This window comes from Triticum urartu, chromosome 5, assembly GCF_003073215.2.
Source record: "Triticum urartu cultivar G1812 chromosome 5, Tu2.1, whole genome shotgun sequence".
Classification (NCBI taxonomy): Eukaryota; Viridiplantae; Streptophyta; class Magnoliopsida; order Poales; family Poaceae; genus Triticum; species Triticum urartu.
This window is the reverse complement of record NC_053026.1, coordinates 659,450,327-659,470,506: the sequence shown is the minus strand read 5'-3', so window position 1 is coordinate 659,470,506 and position 20,180 is coordinate 659,450,327. Positions and strand designations below refer to the sequence as shown.

At 55.6% G+C, this 20,180-nt stretch overlaps 1 protein-coding gene across 1 annotated transcript; it reads left to right on the top strand.

Moving 5' to 3' along the window:
* The first annotated feature begins 425 nt into the window (after positions 1-425).
* LOC125507682 (ankyrin repeat-containing protein At2g01680-like) lies at positions 426-689 on the top strand. The gene has a single exon (XM_048672177.1). It carries the CDS (start codon positions 426-428, stop codon positions 687-689), a length of 264 nt encoding a protein of 87 aa, XP_048528134.1.
* The last annotated feature ends 19,491 nt before the right edge of the window (positions 690-20,180 follow it).

The following is a 20,180-nucleotide window of genomic DNA, read 5'->3' as shown; positions in this document are numbered from 1 at the left end:
GATCAATGACATGGCGCCCATCCATCCATCCATCCATCTCTCCATCCCACATCCATCCATCCATCCATCTACAGAAAAAAGGAAAATAAAATGAAAAAGAGATACCCCCACCCCCAGCCCAAACCCTAGGTCAGATCCCATCGACTCCCCCATCGCACCCCTCCTGTCCTCGCAGCCGCCGCCACCTCCTCCCTCGATCCAGTCCTCTCCCCGGCCTCCTTTCCCCGATCCAGTTCTCTCCCCGCCGCTCCCACCCACCGCCGACCTCGCAGCCCTCCTCACCACCGCCGCTGACCTCGTCCCTCCCTCCCCTCACCATCTCTCCCTACCCTATGCCCCAGATCGAGTCGAGCAGGTCGGCCGACGCGCTAGGGTTCCGTTTGGTCAGCTCCGCGCCGGCTCTCCGGTTGGCCGCCCGCCCGACGATGGATCTCCTGCCGCTCTCCCACCAGGCGCTCTTCGCGGCCGTCCGATCCGCGGACGCCGAGGCCGTGCACCGCCTCCTGGCCATCGCCGAGGAGTCCGCACTCTACGTCGCGGCGGAGGCCGGCGCGCTCGAGGTCGTGCACCTCCTCCTCCCGCTCTACGACCTCGAGGCCGCCAAGCTCCGCTCCCGCCTCGACCTCGACGCCTTCCACGTCGCCGCCAAGCAAGGGCACACGAGTGAGCCCCTCTTCTCGCTCGATTAGTAGCTCGGGGTCTTCTTCAAGTTCGCCTGCGGGGTGAGTTGCCCGAGCATTGTCCCGCCCGTGCTAGCTGCATGTTTAAACTTCGCAGTAGGTTCTCTCCTGAGCATTATCCGATGCAGGATATGTCATCCGTACGCGCTGTGCTTTGATCTACTTGGTTCTAGCAGTTATGTTGTTTTCGAGTGGATGTAGGCACTGCCTGTTAGATCCAGTGCTTTGGATTCCCCAGTCGCGTCAGGCGATGGGTTGCATGCTGATGATTACTGCTAGGTCCATGCTAGTGATTATTTTGTATGGATGATGATACTGGCATTCCTTCTTTCTTTGCAAGTACTTTTTGGGCAAGTCGATAGACTTCGTTGCTCCATCTGTACATAATTCTGTTTGTGTTTGTTGTAGTGGTAATTATGGCTTTAATAGTTATTGAAGATTGCACCTGTAAATCTAGATCTACTTGGATCCTGGTGGCTTCTTTTGCCAAGCAATATCATGTGCTTATTAGTTGCAAGCTGTATTGGTTTGCTCTGCTGCCATGTTAATTCTTTGTTTCCCCTTTGTGTTAACCACCTTGTGCTGTTGTATAGAAACTTTATTGAGAAATTGTCAGTTAACAGTATTTTTCTTCTAGGCCATTGGGGAATCTCTGGCGGCAGCACAAGGAGCAAAGCAGCGGAACAGCAGCACTGGCACGGGCTTATATATTGTTGGCTTGTAGCATAAACTGTTGGAACGATAGCATAAATTTTTCAGCATCTTGACGCACTAATGCAATCGTACTGACAATTGGTAGTAACCAAAATCGTATAAAGGCAGTCTGCTCTCTCTTTAAATTATATTTCATAAACTATATTGAACCACTACAGTTGCTATAGATTTGAGATTCACATCTTTTTACATTGCCTGCTCTAGGAAGTTACTGTCGTGTAGTTAGTCTTCTTGCACTGCATTTGTACAATTGTATATTCTTGCCACTACTAGGTGATTCCTTGAATTATTCAGTCTGTTGTAACATACCAGTTTGATGGAATGCCTATGGTCTAAGGAGATAAACATTGGTATCCAGAATAGATCTACCTAAACCAACAGGCTCAAAACATGCATATCCCTTTAATCTGCATTAGTGCGTCTAAGTGGTTAGTGTATTGTAAGCTCCATCCATGGAGCAGTGAAATAAGCTGACGCTGTATAACGTGCAGCTAGCTTGTTGTTTAGACATTTTCCCGTTTTTAAGTATTACTTTTCTCTACATCTTTGAATTGGATCGTCGATCTTTCCTGGAGTCGATTTTGCGCTAGAGCTTCTAAAACTAACCAGTCTAGGGAAGAACTTCTTTCTTATCTTCATATTCTGGACCTTTTCACTACCCTCAATTCAGTTTCTACAACACGACAATTTTAAAAATGCTAGTCGAGCAATCTTTTAGAAAGCATAATGCTAGTGGGATCTACTAGGTTCATGCTTACTTTGGTTTGCATGACAGTCCTATACGAAGTGCAATTTTGTACTGCTTTCTTCAAGGTTTAGGGTCCAGGCACATGGCTCACTGTTCGTACTGTCCCAATGCAGCAGCTTCAGCTTCGCCTGCTAGTCGTCTGCGCCGGATGCCGCGCCCGGGGCCGCTGGTGGCCTCGAGGACGACGCCCAGGCTAAGGCATACGAGGGCGCACCACCACCGTATGACAGGACCAAGCGCATGGTCATCCCCGACACGCTGAAGTACGTCAGCGTTGGACTGCCTTCTAGATCTTGGCGTGTGTCTTGTATGTGTGTTTGATGTTGACGTTGCTTGTGGTTTTGCAGGGTTCTGAGGCTGCAGCCTGCGCACAGGTACTGCCTCCTCGGCCAGCTCTCCAAGGAGGTCAGATGGAACTACGCTGACACCATCAGGGTAAGCTATTTCATTGTGTTGTTTCTTCAGTGCTCACTAGTTGCTAGTGTTCGACTGCTACCAGTGGGTTAAGATTAGTCTTTTATAATTGTTTTCTTGAGGATGATTTACTGGGGCTGTTCAGGCCATGACTCGAAATTGTAATTGTTTTCTTGAGGATGGGCAATCTTGTATAGCTGAAAGTGATACATTCTTTGAAAACTCAGATCCTACTATTCACCTTGTAGATTTTTTTATTCTGCAACATATTTGGTTTTGTCTGATTAAAAAATTGGTCATGCTCACGAGCAGTATATATGCACTTGGTTGGTTCATTGTTGGCAGTTTAGCTACACAAACTGACTGACATTGCACAATAAAATGTAGCAGATTTGCTAGCAATCCTTCTTTCTCTCGTATAGAAGTACATGCTATCTAACGTGAGCAGAATCATTGCGTAACTACAGGTACATCATATGACTAATTTACACAGAATACTGATACTCGACCCCATGCATTCAGTTTCAGAACTTGAAACTAATTAACCTGTGGAAACTAACCAGACTAGTAGCTTCTCTGGCTTCTAGTTTACAACTTCCAGGATATCAATCATTCATTCTCAAGTTGCTGCTGGCAGCTACAAGTCGCCCTTTTCTGGAATTTTCATGTTCTTTTTTTGTGCGTATATGCCTTCCTCTTCGATTTCGAGCTTGTGATTGAGGTCAATTGATGGTGGTGGTTGTGCGATGCATATGTTCGGGATGGCGGAGAAGGAGATGGAGTACCGGGTCGAGCTTTTCAACCGGTGAGTGATGAGCCTTCTAGCTGCTGTACTACCACCAGTCCACCACCTGGGTGGGGCTTGTGAGATCAGATCGCTTGTGAGATCAGATCGCTGGTTGATGCAATGAATTGTGGTTATTGCAGGCAAATTTGGGGCTAAGGAAAGAAGACGAGGAGCAACTTCTCTCTGGTCTGGTCGTTGGAACTTCAGGACAAGGTACGTAGCATCCCCATCTCCCTCCCTCTCTTTCTCTGCTTACAAATGCCGCTAAATTAAGGAATATTTGATGCAAATCCTGGCTATGTAAGGAATTCAAGAGGGATTTGTATGAACAAGTCCAGTTTTTTTAGTTAGTACCAAACAGAGAAGATGCTATCCAGATTGGCCAATTTTGCTGCTACCACATGGATTTGTATCTATGCAACCATCTTCCTACTGTTTGTGTTGTTTGGATTGCAAGAAATTCAGCTTTGGGTGACCTGCACTTAGTTTAATTTCTTTGAATAATCAACCGTATTGTTTCTGTATTGTTTTGCTGCTGTATTGTTTCTCACTCATGATTGATCTACTGCCAGGTGAAGGTTTTCAAATGTTGAAGGAGGAGGAAAATAGGAACTTCTGTGATGTCTTGTCATCTATTTTCTTTTCTTTGTTGTAGAATAGTTCTGTTTGGCACTTACTGGTTGGATGTAAAGATATGTACTGCTAGAATGAATGCATGTAACTATATTTTGGGCTCCTATAATATTTCATGTTGCTTTGAAAATGTATCGGAACTGGGCTAGGCCCAAGATAACTTGTAGTGTGATGTGTTGTAATGTAAATGGCATAATAAAAGAAGTTGGATTGGATCAATTATTTCGGCCCCGCCCAAGATATATTGAACAATTATTTTTGAGGGGAAAACTTGAGAGGCCCAGCAAAGAAATGGCCCAGAAAAAACAAGACCAAACAAATCTGTCAAAAGGGATAGGCAAAGAAATTTAAAAGGCCGAATTACTGGGCCAGGCCCATGTAGCTAGTGAAAATTAACAGAAATAAAAATATATTGAAAAGGCCGAATAGTTGGGCTAGGCCCATGTAGAAAATCGAATTGGACCGGGCTGAATCTTGTGCCACGTCAGATTGCCACGGTGGATGCCTACGTGGCCTGGGGAGGTTGCTAGTGACCAAAATGCCACAGTAGACATATTTTGGTCATAAACGTTTGCGACCATTCCAGAAGAAAGGTCGCTATAGTCAGTTTACGACGCCCAACTTTTGACCTTATGTTTTTGGTCACAAAAAGGTCATAAATGGAAATTTGTGACCTTTCAGTGACCAATAGTGGTGGTCATAAGTTGACATATTTCTTGTAGTGGCGCCATGCGGGAGCCAGCCCGCACAGCGTCCTCCTTTCCTCTTTGGTGCAAAGGGAGCAAGCGCAGCCACGGAGTACCGAGGCATCAGGCAAAGGTTGCCATTTCGGTGCAACGAGACCAAGACCAGGAGGACTACGAGACGGAGGTCACCGTGGAGCCCAAGATGGCGTCATCACCAGAGCTTTGTGCAGGCGAAGACTACTTTTGTCAGGATAGCTGATACTTGCTGTCCCCCTTCAAATTAGCCCGCCATTGTTGGCTCCCTTCCCGCTCAATATTTGGGAAGAGGACCAGGGCCTCTATAAATAGGACCAGTCGCCCACAGAGCAGGGGGTTGGAAAAAAGGAAGGGGAGGCTCAATAGAGAGGTTGTAAGCATAGAGAGAGAGAGAGAGAGAGAGGTGGCTGAACCCCTCCCAGCAGTTCATTGCCCCAGCCAAGAGCAGACCCTCGCGAGGCTGTTCTTCCTTGTATTGTTCATCATCATCAGCCCCAAGAGGCAATCCACCCACCGCACACTTGAGTAGGGTATTACACCACAACGGTGGCCCGAACTAGTATAAACCTTGTGTCCCTTGTGCAGTTCATTCAGTAGTCTAGATCCTTGCGAGACGGAGAGGTAGAAGACGTAATCTTCGCGCGCACCCCAGAGTTCGAACCTTAAGGGTCTGCCGGAACCCGAAATCCGACATTTGGCGCGCCAGGTAGGGGTGCGCCGGAGTTCGTCTTCCACCGCACCGTTCTCCTCCGACCGTCACGTCCATGTCTGACTCTTGTCAGGCCCGCGCCGAGTGCCGGGCCGCCATCGCTTCCCGTGTCGCCCAGACGGCGCCCGTAGGCGGATGTCCTCATCGTTCCCCATCACCTGCCATCAACGCCGCCACCAGCACGGCGGGGGGCGAGCAGCAAGTGTCGTCTCAGCATCCGTCCGTGCGGCAAGACGACCGCACCGCTACTCCATCGCTCACACCAGCTGGTTCTTCGTCCCGCGCGCTCCGCGCACCCTTGGAGGCTCGAGCTGCGCTCATCGCGGCAAACGAGCTCCTGCGCTACCGTCCCGTCGACGACGTCAACGAAGAGTGGCTCGACCGCGTCGCCGAGCTCGTCCGCGCCGCGGGGGGCTCTCCCGCACCGTCCGTTCCGCTGCGCCGCACCCCGCCCCGCGCGGGCGACGAAGCTCCGGGGGCGTACCAGCCGCCTCCTCTCCAAGAAGACGCCATGGCTCCAAGGTGCATGGCCCCTGGGCGGAACCCGCTCCGTCAGGTGCCAGCGCAGGAAGAACGGAGCTGCCAAGAAGTCCCTCGCCCGCAAGGAGCTGCCCGGGCGCTCCCTGCTCCGGCACGCCGCGACCCTGCTCCGGCTCCGGCACGCCAAGACCCCGCGCTGCTCCTAGCTGCAGTGCATGGGGACCCTCAAGACCGAGCTCTCCACCAGCCGAAGCCTTTCATGGCCACCGCAGGCTGCCGTGCCTACACCACCGAGCTGCGTAGCGTCGCGTGGCCCGGCAAGTTCAAGCCAGACCCGCCTCCTCATTATGACGGCACGACTGACCCTGCAGAGTTCCTCCAGCTCTATGAGCTGGGCATCGAAGCTGCCAGCGGGGACGAGAAGGTCATGGCGAACTGGTTCCCCATGGCGCTCAAGGAAGGAGCTCGCACCTGGCTCCTGAATCTGGCTCCAGGAACGATCTCTTCCCGGGACCAGATGCGCACCCGCTTCATCGCCAACTTCCAAGGTACTCGCGACCGGCCACCCGCCGTGAGCGACATGCGCCGCATCAAGCAACAACCCGGAGAGACCCTACAAAAGTACATCCAGCGCTTCAACAGCGCGCGCCTCAAGATCCCCAAGGTGTCCGAGGAGGCCATCATCTCGGCCTTCTCCGATGGTGTGCGCGATGTCAAGATGAAGGAGGAGCTGGCGATGCATGAAGACCTGTGCACCTCCCTGGAGCTGTTCAACTTGGCGACCAAGTGCGCCAGCGCTGAGGAGGGACACCTCTCCCTCCTCGAGCTGCCTGCCGCAGACCCAGAAGAGAAGAAGCCCAAGGCCAAGGACGTGAAGTGCCAGGGGGCTGCCTTCCTCGCGGCAGAACCAGACACCAAGCGGGGCAAAGATCTGCCTGAGTCCTCCAGGGGCGGCCGGTACTGTGTGTACCACGACTTCCACACCCACAAGACCAACGAATGCCAAGAACTCCGCGCCGTGCGAGAAGGAAGGATCGGCCATCGTCCCGAACGCGCCGGTCGGGGCTACGGCCGAGGAGGAGGAAGAAACGCAGGACGCTGGGAAGACCGCGGCCCGCGCCAAGGGTGGCTCGATCAACCTCGCGAGGATCGCTGGCGAGACCTGCCTCGCGAGGGGGATTGGAGGAATCAGCCTCGTGAGGATCGCCCACAGGGCAACGCAGGCCTGCCTCCACTGCCGCTTCAGCCAAGGAGAAACGAGAACCGCCATCGAGACGAAGGGGCTAGGGGCTTCCAGGAGCCACGCGCAATCGCCTGCATCCTGGGCGGAGCTCAAGCCCCAGCCTCACAATGCATCTTCAAGCAGTTTGCCCGCGAAGTGAATGCAGTCCTCCCCAGGCTTGAAGCAATGCGCCCTCTCAGGTGGTCGGCCTGCTCCATCACATTCAGCTCAGTGGATCAACTCAAGTGTGCGGCCACAGCCGGGGTCCTCCTGATGCTTTGCTCCTAGTCATCAGCAATGTACTGGTCACCAGGACCCTCATCGACGGTGGGGCAGGGCTCAACGTCCTGTCCGTGGAAACGTTCAACAATCTCCAAGTGCCCTACGATCAGCTTCAGCCAACCAAGCCCTTCTCCGGAGTCACCGATGGCTTCACGGTCCCGATTGGGCAGGTCCGCCTCCCTGTCACCTTCGGGGCACACAACAACTACCGCACCGAGCTCATCGACTTCGATGTCGCCCACATCCGCCTGCCGTACAACGCCATCCTTGGGTACCCAGCGCTGGCCAAGTTCATGGCCGTAACTCACCATGGCTACAACATCCTCAAGATGCCAGGAAGTGGCGGAGTCATCACGGTGCCCTGTGAAGAGAAGGATGCAGTGTGTTCCCTAGAGCGAGCCTTTCAGGCCGCATCACTGGAAGACCCGGATCGCGGAAGCAAGAGGCTTCCCGAGACCACCCCCAAGAAGAAGAAGACATCGTCCGGACCAGCCCCTCGGGAGGCGGGCCTCTCAGGGCCCGCATCTGCCCAGGGGGAACCTCCTTCCATCGCATAGGAAAGCGTGCCCGGCGCCCTCCTCAGGCAGGGCTCGGGGGCTCTCCCCTGGAGGGTCACCGACCTGGCCAAGGTCACGAGGGAGGCGCTTGGGCACCACATGGAGGCGTGTTACGAAGCACGTTTCCCTCAAGAAGGAGCAAGGCAAGGAAGGTCAGACCCGCAGGAGTTCGTCGACAAGGCCATTCAAGAACTACAGGAATCAAGAATCATGAGGGGTTGCCGCCTTCTACCGGCTGTGGCTCCCCATCCAGGCGAGGATGGTAGGCTGCGCGTCTGCATCGACGTACCAGGGCTCAACCAAGTCGCTACGATAGAGCGCCTCTGGCCCTCGCGAGTGGGGCGCTGCGGGGGTCCGCCCCACAGCTACGTTCGCATGCCTTACGGCTTGCCGAGCGCGGTTGCAACGTGCCAGCGCCTCATGAGGGGCATCATGGAGGCTCAAGAAGACAGGCGTTCCGCAGCCTTGGCGGAGATGGAGATGATTCGCGAAGAGCTACCAGTGCCTCCGGAGCCTCCCGAGGACCCTGGGCCTGGGGGCTCGTGAGGATCGGCTTCCGCAGCCCGCCGAGTCTGCTGCACCAACACCCCTTCTCCCTCGACACCTTCAGGTGACATCTTACAAGTTTCATTTCCAGCTGGGAGCGCCCTCCCAGGGCTGCATCGTTCCCAGGCCGCGTGGGTCCGTCCCTGCGGTATGTATCCCTTTTATTTCATGTCGTTAGCTTGCTTTGTTGGGGGCGCCCCTCGGGCTGCATCATCCCCAAGTCGCTCAGGCCAGGCCGAGCGCCATGTATCTCCCTTGCGTTTATTTCCGGCTATGCATTCGCCCGTCATGCTTGATTACTTGATGCCTGTCCACGGCACCTCTTCTTCTCCATGTCGACCACTTGCACGTTAAAGGGGGGGGTACCTGAGCATCGCGACTCAGGGCTCTTACTGGCTCTCCGGCCCTCACCCTCTGGCCATGTCCACGGCATCGCGACCTGGCATACCAGCGACGGCTGAGACAAGCTCGAGGGCCGGGACCCGAGGACGTAGAGTGCCGGCATCTAACCAAATTTGCAGGAACACAGCACAAGATAAGGCCCAGTGCCAGGCGCAACCCGCCTAGAGGTAGGGCCCCGTGAGTCCCGCGCTGGCTCACGGGTGCCCAGATACACCTCACCTAGCCCTTCCGTGCCGGCCACGCGTCAGGGCGGCGCTATACACGCCCCGGGGGCTCCTCCCGGAGGGGAGCTGTAACACCCTCAATGCGACTATATCTCCCACGTGTCGAGGCACGACTTAGAGGCATAATCGCATTGAAGGCATATGTCACAAGTTAGGCAATCTTCACAACATCCCGTGTAATATAAATAATAAAGGGGAGATAACAATAGTTGGCTTACACTCGCCACGTCAATCAAGTACATAAATAACGTTACATCATCCAAACACTCATGGCCCGACTACGGCGCCAAAATGAAAGATAACCCAACATGCGACACGGTCCCAATCACCCCCAACTGGGCACCACTACTGATCATTGGGAAAGGAAACATAGTATCGTTGAGAGTCTTCATCGAACTCCCACTTGAGCTCATATGCGTCTCCTGGACCGGAATCATTGGGCCCTGCATCTGGTGTAATAGTAATCTGTGAGCCACAGGGACTCAGCAATCTCGCACCCTCGCGATCAAGACTATTTAAGCTTATAGGTAAGGCAAGGTAAATATGTGGAGCTGCAACAAGCGACTAGCAAATATGGTGGCTAACTTATTCGCAAAAGAGAGCGAGAAGAGAAGGCAAAGCACGAGCGGGAAACTAGAGAGCAACCTGCGCAAACATTACTCCAACACCGTGTCCACTTCACGGACTCCGCCGAGAAGAGGCCATCACGGTAACACACTCAGTTGATTCATTTTAATTAAGTTAAGGTTCAAGTTATCTACAACCGGACATTAACAAATTCCCATTTACCCATAACCACGGGCACGGCTTTCGAAAGTTCAATCCCTGCAGGGGAGTCCCAACTTAGCCCATGACAAGCTCTCACGGTCAACGAAGGAATAGACCTCCTCCCAAGACGTTCCGATCAGACTCGGTATCTCGGTAACTCAAGACACTTCGACAGGTTAAAACAAGACCAGCAACACCGCCCGAATGTGCCGACAAATCCCGATAGGAGCTGCACATATCTCTTTCTCAGGGCACACTCAGATGAGCGCTCCATACAACTAAAACCAAACCTCGAGTTTCCCCGAGGTGGCGCTGCACAGGACTCTAGTTTGGACAAACACCCAAAGGAGCACTGGCCCGGGGGGGTTTAAAATAAGATGACCCGCGGGCTCCGCAAACCCAAGGGAAAAAGAGGCTAGGTGGAAAATGGTAAGACCAAGGTTGGGCATTGCTGGAAAAGTTTAATCAAGGCGAACTATCAAGGGGTTCCCATTATAACCCAACCGCGTAAGGAACGCAAAATCCGGGAACATAACACCGATATGACGGAAACTAGGGTGGCAAGAGTGGAACAAAACACTAGGCGAGAGGCCGAGCCTTCCACCCTTTACCAAGTGTATAGATGCATTAAGATAACAAGATAATATAATGATATCCCAACAAGTAAATAAATGTTCCAACGAGGAACGGCCTCCGACCTTCACCTGCAACTAGTAACGCTATAATAGGGGCTGAGCAAAGCGGTAACATAGCCAATCAACGGTTTTCTAGGTCAATGGTGGGTTAGAGGTTTGACATGGCAATTTGGGAGGCTTGCAAGCAAGTGGTAGGCATCGTAGCATTGGCATAGCAAAAGAGCAAGAAAACTAGCATAGCAAAGATAGTAGTGATTTCGAGGGTATGATCATCTTGCCTGCACAGTTGTCAGAGTTGACTGGATCCTCGAAAGCAAACTCAACGGGCTCCTCGTTAGCGAACTCGTCTCCCGGCTCTACCCAAACAAGACAAACAAGCAACAAGGACACAATCAACCACGTGCAAGGATCAAGCGATATGATGCAATGATGATATGCTATGCGGGATGCGATGCGGGATGCAAAATGCAAGATATGACAGGAAATGCATGAACCTGGCCTCAACTTGGAAAACAAAGTGTGCCACTGGAAAGATGAGATGAAATCGCTTGAAAACAATATAAAGAACGCCGGAATCGGAGTTACGGTTTGGAAATGGCAAGCGATTCAAAATGACACCGGTCTGCGATTTACAGCAAGTAGGCACCTAAATGCAATGAAATGAACATGCTACAGCAACCAAACATGACAAAAAAAATACATGGCAGGGATGCACACAAGATTCTTAACAAAAGTCTAGCACTGAGCTACGGCCAATTCATCAATTAACAGGTTCAAACAAGCATGGCAAAAATGCAAAATGCAAACAGATCTCAGACTTAGTGAAATCAACACTTGTCTGGAATTTCAGATCAGATAGCCCTCTTCGGAGCCACAAAAATACAAGCTACAGGACCTGAACATGGCAAAGTAAAGCATGGCATGGAGCTACTCAAAGAGCTTAACAAAAGTCCCTTAGTGACCTTGAGCCAAAAGGGATCATAAAATACAATTGCAAGCACGTGAACATAGCAAAAACATAATCAGTTTCCATACTTGGTGAAAACTGACACATGCCGAAATATAACTCAAGTAGGCATGTTTACGAGCTCGATGCACTCACTACGGTGCAAGTCATGGCAAGACAAGCATACACCCATCAAGAAGGCACAAAATAAAAGCTATATATGGCAAGAACAGTAGCATACCATGCACGAGTCAACTACAACATCATCGGCAAAATTGCAAACAAGTTGACAATCTGCCCAGATTCACAAAGTAGCAAAAGTAGAGCTCGATTGACTCAAGCTAGGTTACTCCATAATTGGAAACAAAGACAAGGATGGATAGATAACTACAAGATTAACAAAACTCCCTTACTGATCATCCTCAAAAGAGGCACAGGTCACTAGGAAACAACATGAACATATGGCATCATGAGATAAACAGCCCCAGGACTTAGTGAAAATACTAAGTCCCTGAAAACAGAATTAGCAAGTGCACGATTTGCAAGCTTGCACAAGACACCACACACATCCTAAAAATACATGGGTTTCACCTCTGGAGAGATGACAAAACCCTTAACAAAACATATGTAGAACTCACGGGCATAGCATGCACACATTAATCATGGCAAAAATGACAAAAGTGCTAAACGGAGTAGCAGATCTGACAATTAACTCAAGTAGCCCTCTTCTAACAGCATTTCGGGCATCAAGATGAGCACAAATGAAAATGATGCAATGGAACGAAATGATGTACTCTCTGAGATGAACATTTTGATATGCTATATGCATGAATCGAAGCTACGGATGCAAAGTTACGGAGCTACGAACATGAGCACTTGGATCTGCAATTTCTGGGACTTCGTGAAAAAAAACGACCTAGGGTTAGGGTTTACTGTTCACGCCAGATCTAGATCGGGATTGCACGGAGCCCGAGGATCGCCGGCCGGAGTCTTCGCCAGAGTTCGTCGGAGAGGGAGAAGATGGCCGGGGGCGAGGCCGGAGGCGGCGGCCGGGACGACGAGCGGCCCGCGGGGCGAGGCGGCGCGCGGCGGCCGGGGCCGGCGCCAACTGCGGCGGCCCGGGCGACGAGGTGGCGACGGCGGCGGCGGGGCGGACCATGGCGGCACGACGCCGGAGGCGGCGGCTTGGCGCGGGTGGCGGTGGAGGGAGAGGCGCAGGGCGCGCGACCCGGGTGGCGGCGGAGAGGGCCCACGATGGGCCTGTGCGGGCCGCGGCGGCGGCGGCCGGTTGCCACGTGGCGCGCTGCCACTGGCTGCGGGCGGAGGCTGCGGGGTGTCCGGCCGGAACGGACACGTCCGGCGCGCGCGGTGGATTTGTTTAGGGTTAGGGGGAGAGGATCCGCGAATTTGGAATGGGGGGTGTATATATAGGCATAGGGGGAGCTAGGAGAGTCCAAATGAGGTGCGGTTTTCGGCCACGCGATCGTGATCGAACGCTCTAGAAGATGAAGCAGAGTTAGGTGGGCTTTGGGCCAGAATGGAGGGGTGTTGGGCTGCAACACACGAGGCCTTTTCGGTCCCTCGGTTAACCGTTGGAGTATCAAACAAAGTCCAAATGATACGAAACTTGACAGGCGGTCTACCGGTAGTAAACCAAGGCCGCTTGGTAAGTCTCGGTCCAATCCGGAAATGTTTAATCCCCACACATGAAAAAAGCTGAAAATGACCACCGGAGGAGAACGGAGCGCCGGAATGCAAAACAGACAACGGGGAAAATGCTCGAATGCATGAGACGAACATGTATGCAAGTGCAATGCACATGATGACATGATATGAGATGCATGACAACGACAACAACACACGGAGACAAAACCCGAACCCGAGGAAATAAATATAACTTAACGCCGGAAACGGCAAGAGTTGGAGTAAAAATTGGGAAAGTTACATCCGGGGTGTTATAGGAGCCCCCTCCCACGTACCAGTGGAAGCACCATGCTCCGCGCTGGCTGACGACACTGCTGAGGAGCGGCTATGCCCGTACACATGCGGAAGCGCTATGCTCCGCACTGGTGATAAATAACTGAGGGTGGCCCTCGGGCCGCATCAACCTCAGGGAGCCCAGAGCCCAGTGTCTGGCCTCATCGCAATGCCTCCCCTCGGGAGCGCCGCGCAAGAGGGCTGGGCACGGGGGCTGCGCCCGGGTCACGCCCAGACGTACGCCACCCAGCCAGGCCCCTCGGGCCTGGTTCGCCGCGCGTCTCTCCCCGAGCGGAGCCAAGGTATGAAGGCCGTTTGAGCGTCAAGGGGGACCCCTGAGCATCGCGACTCAGGGGCCTAACTGGTCCCGTAGCCCCTCACTCCTTAGTTCCGAAAGGCTAGTGCTGGGTGAGGCACGCGCTGGGCCGGGCTCTGCAGACGTAGAACGGTGGTCCCACTTGCATCTCACCTCATCGCTTGCTGTTTGCGCGTCAAGGGGGACTCCTGAGCATCGCGACTCAGGAGCCTAACTGGCTCCGTAGCCCCTCACTCGTTTGGTCCCGTCCTGGTTTCCGGTCGGGGCTAATGCTGGGTGAGGTACGCGCGGAGTCGGGCTCTGCAGACGTAAAACGGAAGATCCACCTACATCACACCTCCCTACTTGTTGTTCGTGTGCCAAGGGGGACTCCTCAGCATTGCGACTCAGGAGCCTAACTGTCTCCGTAGCCCCTCACTCCTTTGGTCCCGTCCTGGTTTCCGGTCGGGGCTAATGCTGGGTGAGGCACGCGCGGGGCCGGGCTCTGCCGGCGTAGAACACAAGCAAGTAGGGAAGAAAAGCATAAAATTCAAAGAATTTAAAAGCAAATATTACAGTCCATACTGTCATCTCAATACCAAACACGAGTTTAAACGCCTCCCCGAGGCATGATGCATGTGCAGGAATTAAAAGCAAGGCAGGAGTAGTAGCGGAGTCACTCGGCGGCGGTAGAGCAGCGCGGGTGGCCCCGCCTCATGGAGCAGCAGCACCGGCAACATCCTGCTTCCACTTGGTACTGAAGGCCCGGAACTTCCCCAGCAGAGCCTCCGCGCGACCCTTCACGGCCTCGGCAGCGGCGGCAGCACCCTCGCCGCTTACTGGCTCCAACAGGCAGTCGAGGTCGGCGCTGGGGTCGCGAAGGTAGATGTGGGTGAAGACCCGCGTCAGCGCAGTAGAAGACAGGACACGCGCCTCGGCCTGGGCCGTGGGGCCAAGGCTAAGGGTGACATCCTCAAGAGCACGAACCAGGAAGGGAAGCAGCTTGGCGGGGCCGTCCTCGGCGCCGGCCAGCGGGCTCTCCAGGCCACTGGCGTAGAGCATCTTCAGCGAAGCACGAGCCTTCTTCTCCATGTCTGCGAAGGCCACGCGATCCTCGGCAAGAACCTGGGCCTTGCTGTCCAGCTTGGCCTTCATCGCCTCCAACTCCTTCCCTAGTGCACCCAGGCGGTCGCGGCGATCTTGAGCTTGGCCTCCCGGCCCTCGATGGCCACCTCGCGAGCCTTCATGCCTTGTTCTTGCTCCTGGCGAAGACGAACCTCTTTCGCGAGCTGGTCCCGCAGGCCTTGCAGCTCGTCCTCCAGCGCCTTGCAACGATCGCGGACTTCAACCACCTCCCCCAGGGCTGTGTCATGAGCAGCCTTTGTCTCAAGGACGGCCTGCCTCTCCTCGTCGCAGGCTGTCGAGGCTTGAACCAGCGCCGCCCGGATCGAGGCATCGGAGCGAATCCATCCTGAAGCTAGCTCCAAGCGCCCGGCCACCAGGCGAGGGTCGGCAAGAAGATCCTACCGCAGCCGGTCCAGTCCAGCAACAGCACGCTCCAGGACGGCAGGAGGAGTTGGAGAAACAACAGTCGGCAGAACGGGGGAAGAAGGTGGCGACGGCAAGACCACAGCGTCCTGAGGTGGAGCCTGCTGCGCCCCAGCGGCTGTGGTGGCGGCAGTGGGCAAAGGCACCACAGGAGTCACTTGGGCCATGGGGGCTGAGCTCGCCCCAGCCAGCTCGGCCATGCCTCGCGAGGATGACCGGGCAGGAGAAGCCCGCGCGCCACGGTCACCCCCCTTCACAGGTGGAGGTGCTGCCGCGGATGGAGCCTCAGGAGCCCCCTTCGGCTTCTTCGCCGCGGGCGCCAGCCTATTCAAGAGATGCGAACGTCAAGCCTCGGCAGCGGAATAGGAAATAAAGACAAGGGTCAAGCACTTACGGGTCATCGCCGGTGAGCTCGGGCAGCCTCCGGCCAAACTTGAAGCCTGACAGCCAGCTGGAAGGGTCAACCTCGGAAGCAGAAGGCGCGTTTGCAGACTGCCTCGGGGCAGGGGCAGACCCACAGGAGATCAGCCCGGTCCTGTCCTTCTTCGGGATCAGGGGCAAGCTCCCGCCAACCTGCTCGTCTCCGTCCTCGTCATCATCGCTCGAAGAAAGCCGGAGATCGCGGGGCCTGCGCCGGGGGAAGGGAGCCCTCGACTCCCTGTCGGTCGCCTCGGAGCCAGGCCCCCTTTCCCGCTCCTCCTCGTCCTCCTCTTTGCTAGAGTCGCCGGAGGACACGTTCATTAGCCCCTCGGAAGCCACCACGGGCACGGGCCAGTCCCCGTTGAAAACGGGCATGGACTCCACCACCTGCTCCCAGTCGTCGCGAAGGAACAAGGGCTTGGGAGCGCCCTCCAACCTTGACACCTCGCCCCCGACCAGAGATTGGAGGACCGCGGCCAAATCTTCGTCGCCCAAGGCCGCAGGGCCCGGATGAGGCCTCCACATTGGAGGCGAGTAATGCTGGAGTGGAGCCAGCTGGTGCTCTAGGAACTCCCTCAGCAGCAACGCACTGGACAACTTCGCCGCCACCGTGCTGACCGGCCTCAGGTCGGCGTCCATCTTCTCCAACACCAGTTTCGTGCAGGGGTCCATGAGCTCCGCCCGGCACCAGTCGCTGGAGCTCGCGGGCTGCTCCGCGGGCAAGATCAGCCGAGGGTGGATGCACCCGGCATCTACCAAGACCCACTTGCTCCTGAAGCCCTCAATCCTCTTCCCGGGATTCGAGATGGCAATGGCACGCGGAAGGAGAACCGCGAGAGACCCAAAGGGAGAAGTAGTGGCGCAGCAAGGCCACTGAGGGCTGCACCCCTACGTGAGCCTCGCAGTAATAAGCGAAGATCGCCAGGAGAAGGACGGAGTTGGGGTGGAGATGCAGAGCCTGCAAGTTGTAATGGCGGAGGACAGAGAAGAAAAACTCGGAGAAGGGAGGCACCAGGCCCGCAGCAATGGAGCTTACAAAGAGAGGGTAAAAGGTGCTCCCTCGGCCCTCAGGAGTGGCGGAGCCGGCCTTGAACTCCTGCACCCCGTCGATGCCCTGCGCCGCCACCATCCGGCGTAGCCGGGCGAGGCCCGCCTCGGACACGCCCGGCAAGTCCAGAGCAGGAGAGTACCAAGCTTTGGCCGGAGGCTGACGAGGCGCCATGGCTTCCTAGGTCAGCCGGCCGGAGTAGATCTGGAAATTTGGAGGAAGAAAGGGGAGGCGCAAGAAAGGGGATCTCAACAGCAACCAGAGAAAGCAAAAGGCAAAGTCTGGGCAAATGCCGCTCCTTTATCAACCTACGCGGTTGCTGAAGCACTTGCGTCCAATCAACCGCCACGCGGCGCCCAAGGCCGCAGGGTGTTAGGGCCCGCGGCGCTTCGCCCTCGCCCTTTCGCCTCTAGCACGGCCAAGTCCGGGCACGCCTTGGGCCCGGGGGCTACTGTCGGTGTTCTGGGAACGGGGGTCCCCAGACTCGCCTGCCTGCGGCCTGCGGCATGGCTCAAAGGGGGCCCGGCACGGCCCATCTTCATCAACACAAGACTCAAGACCCTCACGAGGGGCCAAGCCTTGCGGGGAGGATGACGTGGAGCTTCCTCAGGCGCGGCCTCGTCAGGCTGGCTCACGAGGAGGCGGAGAAATCAAGGCGGGGTACCTCGCGAGGTGCCCGTGACGCAAGCCATTACGACTCAGGGCGCCAGGCGGGAGCCAGCCCGCGCAGCGTCCGCCTTTCCTCTTTGGTGCAAAGGGAGCAAGCACAGTCGCGGAGTACTGAGGCATCAGGCAAAGGTTGCCATTTCGGTGCAACGAGACCAAGACCAGGAGGACTACGAGACGGAGGTCACCGTGGAGCCCAAGACGGCGTCATCACCAGAGCTTTGTGCAGGCGAAGACTACTTTTGTTAGGATAGATGATACTTGCTGTCCCCCTGCAAATTAGCCCGCCATTGTTGGCTCCCTTCCCGCTCAATATTTGGGAAGAGGACCAGGGCCTCTATAAATAGGACCAGTCGCCCACAGAGCAGGGGGTTGGAAAAAAGGAAGGGGAGGCTCGATAGAGAGGTTGCAAGCATAGAGAGAGAGAGAGAGAGAAAGGTGGCTGAACCCCTCCTAGCAGTTCATTGCCCAGCCAAGAGCAGACCCTCGCGAGGCTGTTCTTCCTTGTATTGTTCATCATCATCAGCCCCAAGAGGCAATCCACCCACCGCACACTGGAGTAGGGTATTACACCACAACGGTGGCCCGAACTAGTATAAACCTTGTGTCCCTTGTGTAGTTCTTTCAGTAGTCTAGATCCTTGCGAGACGGAGAGGTAGAAGACGTAATCTTCACGCACACCCCAGAGTTCGAACCTTAAGGGTCTGCCAGAACCCGAAATCCGACAATCTTTGTCTCCGAAGAGGACGTCCATCAGGATCTTGCCGATTGGTGAGCAGGAAAGCCCAGGAACAATGCCGTGGAACACAGTGCGGCTGTTCTGAAGCTGTCTTTGCTTGATTCCTAATTTCTCCATGGTGTCCTTGTACAGGATGTTAATGCTGCTGCCTCCGTCTATCAGAACTCGCGAGAACGTGCAGCTCGTCTATCCGTGGCAAAGGTGGCATCCAAGACCAAGGCATAAGAGCCTGGACTCAGCATCACCTCTGGGTGATCAGCCCTGCTCCAGCTGATAGGATTTTTGGACCAGTGCATGAACTCTGGCGTCTCTGATGCTACTGCATTCACCTCTTGTCGCTGCAGCCGCCTGCTGCGTCGATCATCAGCCATACTGGTAAATACCACGTAGGCTCTCGGAGGCTCTCGGAGCCGCCCGTGCCAGCGTCGGATGCAGGTTCGTCGGAGATGCCAACCTCGCCGACAAGTTCGGCGAGGCGGCTAGCTGCACAGGCGATCTCAACGCCGTGCAGCGCGTCAGCGCAAACTCCGTCTGGCGTGCCTGGCTGGCTGCGCTCGCCAGGGAGGAGGCTCTCGGAGCCGCCCGTGCCTGCGTCCGATGCAGGTTCGTTGGAGATGCCAACCTCGCCGACAAGTTCGGCGAGGCGGCTAGCTGCGCAGGCGATCTCAACACCGTGCAGCGCGTCGGCGCAAACTCCGTCTAGCGTGCCTGGATGGCTGCGCTCGCCAGGGAGGAAAAGGCTTCCCGTCCAGAACAGGTCTCCGGACGACGGTGCACCAGGCCCCACGGTGGGCGCCAAATGTCGGGGGTTGGGTGCGACATATGCCAAAGGATGGCTTATCTTGGTGGGGGTGAGTAGAACGTCGCCGGTGCCTGGAAACGGGATGAGGCGTAGACATGCACGCCGGCGAATCTTACCCAGCTTCAGGGCTCTCCGGGGAGATAATACCCCTACTGCTCCTCTACAGGGTCTCCGCATGATCACTATGGCAAAGTGTTTACACGATTGCTCCTTGAGCTGTTTCCTGGAGATAGGAGAGGGCAAGGCTAGCTCTCTCCCTCCTATATGATCTAGTCTAGAGCTAATGGATTCCAACCCTTTGCATGGGTGCCCTCGGGGTTTATATAGGCCTACCTCCCAGGGGTACAATGGAAATCCGGCTGGGCACGGGCCCAGCCGTCAGTGCCTCCGGCCTCCGTCTTCTCTGTCGACTGCTGGGGCCCGCCGACTGCTGGGCCCTGCCGGTCGGCTTGGTACGGAGCCGACAGGCCGCGTCCGCCGCGGGCGGGTTTTGCCGGCTGCTGATTACTGTAGCCATGCTTCTGATGACGCGGGCTTGGTCACAGGGTCGTGGCAACAGCCCCGCCGCCTGGCGGGCGATCACTATTGCCACTCTCCGTCACATCTGGTTAATGGTGCGTGGGCCCCGGGGGAGGAGCTGGCCGACTCTCGGGGGCCGACTCCCAACGGGTTTGACTGGGGGCGCACTTGCCATTTCTTGGGGTCCCACTGGCTGGTGGGACCCGCCGCCCCAGGGTCGTACAGACAAGCCGTCGTGGGCGCAGGATTCGGTCCTTTGGTGCTGATGTCAGGGTCGGCACGGCAACAGTGCCACGCCGCACGGAGATCTTCCCGGGTACGACGTGGGGGGCGCACTTGCCATTTCTTGGGGTCCCACTGGCTGGTGGGACCCGCCGCCCCAGGGTCGTACAGACAAGCCGTCGTGGGCGCAGGATTCGGTCCTTTGGTGCTGATGTCAGGGTCGGCACGGCAACAGTGCCACGCCGCACGGAGATCTTCCCGGGTACGACGTGGTGTTGCCATGCCTGCCCCTGGTAAGGGGCGGGAGCAGGCTTTACTGTAGCCACTCCCCAGTCCTATCCCTCCTGATAAGGATATGGGGTTTGTTGGAGTCGTGGTCCGACTCCCCAAGGTCGGCTTCTTCGGAAGTCGGCAGTCAGGAGTCGGCTTATCCTGAAGTCATTCCTAGGACTCGGCCGCGAGTGGCTAGTCAGTT

What these genes read in the sequence shown, in the direction of transcription:
- LOC125507682 (XM_048672177.1), top strand. Translation starts at nt 426, where the DNA reads ATGGATCTCCTGCCGCTCTCCCACCAGGCGCTCTTCGCGGCCGTCCGA.